Source organism: Pan troglodytes, chromosome Y (assembly GCF_028858775.2).
Source record: "Pan troglodytes isolate AG18354 chromosome Y, NHGRI_mPanTro3-v2.0_pri, whole genome shotgun sequence".
NCBI classification, from domain to species: Eukaryota; Metazoa; Chordata; class Mammalia; order Primates; family Hominidae; genus Pan; species Pan troglodytes.
Genome location: NC_072422.2, coordinates 32,084,697 through 32,090,696, shown reverse-complemented (window position 1 = coordinate 32,090,696; position 6,000 = coordinate 32,084,697). Strand labels below are relative to the sequence as shown.

The 6,000-nt window shown below is 40.5% G+C and overlaps 1 protein-coding gene across 1 annotated transcript in view; it reads left to right on the top strand.

Moving 5' to 3' along the window:
- Positions 1-1,718: 1,718 nt before the first annotated feature.
- Positions 1,719-6,000, top strand: part of LOC112209182 (matrix-remodeling-associated protein 5-like) — a 31,529-nt gene continuing 27,247 nt past the window's right edge. The window contains 1 exon segment of the mRNA XM_054677205.2: positions 1,719-1,972. Coding sequence (XP_054533180.1) covers positions 1,744-1,972 — 229 coding nt within the window. The 5' untranslated portion in view covers positions 1,719-1,743.

Here is a 6,000-nt window from a genome sequence, read left to right as displayed (position 1 = left end):
CTGGGCTCTGACGAGAGAGAAAAGTCCGAGGACTTGCAGAGCTGCGGGAGTCAGTTTGTTCCAGCCCTCAGAGGCGAAGCCGGACTTGCTTTTTTGTAAAGCTACCAGTGCACCATCAGTCCTTGATGGGCAACTGAAGGGAGACGAGCCCCCGGGCTTAAGAGAATAACCTTTCCTAGGTCACTTACAGGCAGGGAAAGCTACAGGTCTGGATGCTCCTCTCTTATAGAAAGGGTTTTAGAATTTTTATTTACTCTTATTATTATTTTTGAGACCAAGTTTCGCTCTTGTTGCCCAGGCTGGAGTGCAATGGCGCGATCTCGGCTCACTGCAACCTCCATCTCCCGGGTTCAAGCGATTCTCCTGCCTCAGCTTCCCGAGTAGCTGGGATTACAGGCATGCACCACCACGACTGGCAAATTTTGTATTTTTAGTAAAGACGGAGCTTACACTTATTGGTCAGGCTGGTATCGAACTCCCGACCTCAGGTGATCCGCCCACCTCTGCCTCCCAAAATGCTGGGATGGCCGGCTTGAGCCACCGCGCCAGGCCTGGGTCTTGGAACTTTTAGTTAGTAGTTCGTGGTCGTTCAGAACCTGGGCGAATGGGCAGGCTGTCGTTTGTTGTGCATCCCTATTTACTTTCCATGTGTGCCACTGTTTTTAAGTAAACGCCATTCAAGAGATGACAAAAATGTTAGATGACATAGACATTGCCAGGGCACGAAGAAAATGATCACTTCTAAATGAAGTAGCTGATGCAATCTAGGTTTTCCATTTTTTTAGTGACTCCATTTTTTTTCTGTTTGCCTGAATGTGTTTCATTAGCAATCCCTTCCTGTTTATTGAATGATCAGAGGTTCCCCCAGAATTCCTCCCCGATTAACAGCAACTCTGTATCATCCAGAAAACTCTCTAGCTTTTCCAAGACAAAAAAATAAGGATAGTAAATACACCCAGAAATAACAGGATGAATCTTCTTCTAGTGAATACCTCTTTAAGCTCTTCAAGAAGCTAGAATTAAAGGTTTGAGAAATATCATTAAAGGAAAGAATCAAAATAAATAGTTTTCTTGGGAAGTAATTTTGTATTTTTTAGTACAGACGGGATTTCTCCGTGTTGGTCAGACTGGTCTTTACCTACCGACATCAGGTGATCCGCCCGCCTCGGCTTCCCGAAATGCTGGGATGACAGGCGTGAGCCACCGCGCCCAGCCTGGGTTTTAGAGTTTTTAATCAGCAGTTCGCCCTCCTTCAGAACCTGGGCGAATGGACAGGCGTGTGTTTGTTGTGTATATAAATATATAATGGCTCAGTTGTTGTTGGATGCAGAAACACAACATTTTATTATTTCTTTTATTATGGAAACATAAATACAAACCTCTCTTTTTCTTGTTCTCTCTCTGTCTGTCTCCCCCACCACCCCCCGCCAATTTCATACCCACAATTACAGAATGCAAGACAGATTTCCAAATCATAGTATCCAAGCCAAGAATCAAGACTATATTCTATAGTCATGATTAAAGTGAATGGTGAAAAGTTTAGAAAAAAACCATGTTTCATCTTTCTCAATTCCCACGGTTTAAGCGTCACTACAACACATCGTGTGAAGTCCTGGGAAGCTTGAAACCGTGATGCACAATTCAAATTTAAAAATTGCCCACAGTTCGTCGGTGCTACCTGTGAATAAGCGCATCTCTTCGTTGTTCTACCTCAGGTATCCGAGAATCAGGCACCCCGACAAGATGCCCAAGCGCGCGCACTGGGGGGCCCTCTCCGTGGTGCTGATCCTGCTTTGGGGCCATCCGCGAGTGGCGCTGGCCTGCCCGCATCCTTGTGCCTGATACGTCCCCAGCGAGGTCCACTGCACGTTCCGATCCCTGGCTTCCGTGCCCGCTGGCATTGCTAAACACGTGGAAAGAATCAATTTGGGGTTTGTACCACTTTCTTCCCGAACCTTCCCACTGTCAGTGCGTGCGTCTTGATCTGGTTTTGCATGTGTGTATGTGCATTTACTTAACTTCATATGTGCATTTCCTCTGTGTAGCTCTGTCGAGAATTATGGAGCTGCAGATGGGCAGAATAGAGAAAAAAGTTTTAGTTATGCTAAATGCAGCTTTTTCGATGATTATCTCAATATATCCATCAGCTGCCATTGCTGTAAGGTCTATTAACGAGCAGCATGAACAACTTTAGAGTCTGTTGAGAAATTGCCTTGATAGCATTTCTTTAATATATTGTAGAGGTGAATGCATGAGAAACACACTTAAACATACGAAGATGATTTAAATAGACTTCAGCAACGATTTAAGAATAATAAAAATAAGCAGAACATCTGTGCCATTTTATAAGTCATGTAGATGATAGAATTGTGACTTTAAGGCAGGAAAAGAATTCCTGCAGATTTTGGCTATTAAAAATGTCAACATCTTTTTTAAAACATATTTTGATGTAGTGTGCCAGGTAGAATTTTAATATATTGGTTTCATTTTATACGCACGAAGGTTGTGTGGACCTAAGTGTTAGGTGCTATGAACTACAGGTGCTCAACTGCAATTTTAATAGTCAACAATCATTTGGAGTACTTCAACAAAATGTATTAGCTACTTTCTGGCATCTATCCCCAGAACAACTGATTAAATTAGTGTCTGAGAAATATCCACCATGGAGATGTTTTAGTAAAAATAAAATGGCCAGATTTGAGCCAATGCAAAATAACTGTAAATGTACGTGGACATCTTATAGAACAAAGTTAAAAAAAAACTTTCCTCTATTGACAGTGGTAGAAAAAGAGAATGAAACACTGAGATAATAAGATGGAAATTTCTCTATCGACAGTGGTAGAGTCAGAGAATGAAACGTTGAGGGAGTAAGGAGGAAACTTCCCTATTGACAGTGGTAGAATTAGACAATGAAACATTGAGGGAATAAGATGATAATTTCCCTAACCCATGGCAACAGACCATTAAATAGCTTTCTCAATGAAATGCTGTTAGAGTTTATGAGTTGACCACCTGAACATCCAACCACAACGATGATAGCTCATTGGGGAAAACAGCTTGGCGTTGGCAGAGGAGGGAATAGTAACATGTAAGCCAGCTTCCCTTTTTACAGTCTTGTAATTTATCAGGACACATTTCTTGTATAATGAAGTAAGAAAAACAGAATAGGTGCTAAAGCCCATTTGTTTTATTTATTTATTTATTTATTTATTTATTTATTTATTTAACTTTAAGTTCCACGGTACATGTGCAGAGTGTACAGGTTGTTACATAGGTATATGTGTGCCATGGTGGTTTTCTGCACCTATTGACCCAACCTCTAAGTTCCCTCCCCTCAACCCCCACCCCCCAGCAGGACCTGGTGTATGTTGTTCCCCTCCCTGTGCTCCTGTGTTCTCAATGTTCAACTCCCACTTACGAGTGAGAACATGCCGCATTTAGTTTTCTCTTCCCCTTGTTAATTCACCGAGGATGATGGCTTCCAGCTTCATCCAGGTCCCTGAAAATAACAAGATCTCATTCCTTTTTACAGCGGCATAGTATTCCATGGTTTATATGTACCACATTCTCTTTATCCAGTCTATCATTGATGAATATTTGGGTTGGTTCCTTGACTGCTAAAGCTCCTTTGAATCCTGAGAGATAGCGCATGTGATATTTGAAAGTGAAGCTTTAACTGTAACTTCTTTTTCTTCCACCCTTGGTGTGCAAAATGGCTCTGTCTAGGAATTGTTTTTTATACATGAACCATTTTAACACATGGTCCCACTTGCTGGGATTAACCACCTCATCTTTCAAACCTAGCACCTTGGCAGGTCCCATGCTGGGGGTACCATCAGCCAGGCCTTGGTGGAGCCTTCTAAAAAAGTGTGGGGCTGATGCAGATATATGTGTGTGTGTGTGTGTGTGTATGTGTATGTGTGTGTGTGTGTGTGTGTGTGTGTGTGTGTGTGTGTGTATATATATATATATATATATATATATATATATATATGGCGGTGCTTCCTGCACAGCAGGTTTGTGTGTTTGTGTTGTGTGTTGGGAAGGGGGATATCAGGCTGGAAATGAGGGTGGGGACAGTCCCAGCATACAACCTCCCCAAAGAGGTGATTTGTTTAATGGCCAGAGACTTAGAGCACCAATAAGACTATTACTTCTGAAGTTGTTTGCATCTCATTTACAGTTTCTGGGATGCTTTTCTTCCTGTTCATTTTTAAACTGAAGTACTTTGTAAGTGCAAAACATAACTAACCTCTAAATTACAACACCATTTCTGATGGTTTCATTTTAAACAACTCACAATAAAGATTGACTTTAATGGGGGAATAAAACAGACATATCAACATGTTAATGTTTCTTTTTCCTATTGATGCCAGTAATATCTAGAGATAGTTTTCTATAATATTAAAAAGAAAAGAAAAATTTTAAGACCCTAGAGAATTACTTCACTGCATCAACATCTATGCCTTCCATCTGGTTTAATCTGTAATAGCAACTAATATACTATTGGAAAAACATCACTAATAATATTATAATAGCATTGTTTCAGAAAAATCAATCTCAAATTAGGTAATGAGTCCAGCATCTTGGACTTTGTTGGGGAAAAAACCTGAAGCAAGAGCAATGTCTAACTGATAAAACTCAGAGATTGATTTGTGTTTTAGTGGTCTGGAGAAAATATAAGACTCTCAAGGAATGAGGAATTGTTGGCCAAGTGCCAATGAAACCTATTCCCACACAGCTGTTTTTAGGATTCTTTGTCAGCATTGGTCTTTCCTGCTTGGACAGACTAAAAGCATTTCTGAAAATTGCTTTCCAAATATTTTTTTTTTCAGGAACCAACAATGTAGCATCCACCTAGAGATGGATTTACAGACTCTTAAATATTTTTTCCCTCGATTAAAAGACTGGTTTTGATTATGACTTTCTGCAACTTTGACAATGCCCATACTCATCCGTTTTATTTTAAGTTCTGCCTTGTGATATTAACCAGAACCTATAACATAATTTTGCAAATATTGTCTGCCATAAACATTTCACAGAGTCAGTTATATATTCAGTGATTGTCAATCAATAGGTGATGAAGATAGTCTGGAATGTAAGCCAAGGGGCTAATAAGCCACGGAACTGCACTTTGTACAGGGTCATCCCAGTCTCCAGTTTCCCAGACTGTCTACTGATTTTTAGAAGGATGCAAAAAGGGGACATGTATACCCTCGGGTTCTGAAAGGGGGTATTCAAGTGATTCTCCAGGCTTTTGTCTGTTCCAGAATAACCGCCCCCCTCCCCCATTCTCACATCTGGCACCCTTGGAATCTGCATCTGCAAGCTCTCTAATGCCCATTAAAAACAATCAGGGGAAGATGACAGTCAGGCACGTTTCTGAGCTGATATGGAGCCTGTCCCAGACTTTGGGTGCCTTCCCAAATAGGGGGAATTATTCAGATGTGAAGGGAAATCAACCAGTATTGATCCTTTGTTCCTATTTTCCCTTCTTCTCCACCTTAATAGTTGTCACCAAAATTCTTAGGTTACTTTTGACATTCAGCTATCCATGGCTTTAATATGAGTCATTCTGTCTGTTTTTCTCAATATCTGTCTATCTATCTATCTACCTACCTACCTATCTATCTGCTTGTCACCTATCTACCTACCTAACCTCTATCTCTATCCTCAATCAGCCAATCTATCTCTCTACCTACCCATCATCTATCAGTCAATCTTTGTTTCATCTGTCTGCCTATCACCTACCTATCACCTATCTCTAGGGGTTTGGCCCACCAAACCCCTCTACTCTCCTTCCTGTCCTTTAATTATTTCCTTCATCTATCTATTGATCTCTCTATCCTATCTATCATCTATTAATCAAGCTACCTATCTATTCTCCATCGTCTATTTATCAATAATCTACCTACCTATCATCTCTATCAATCAATCAATATCATCTATCCATTCTATCTATCTATCTGTCTATCTATCTATTTATCTATTATTTGTCTG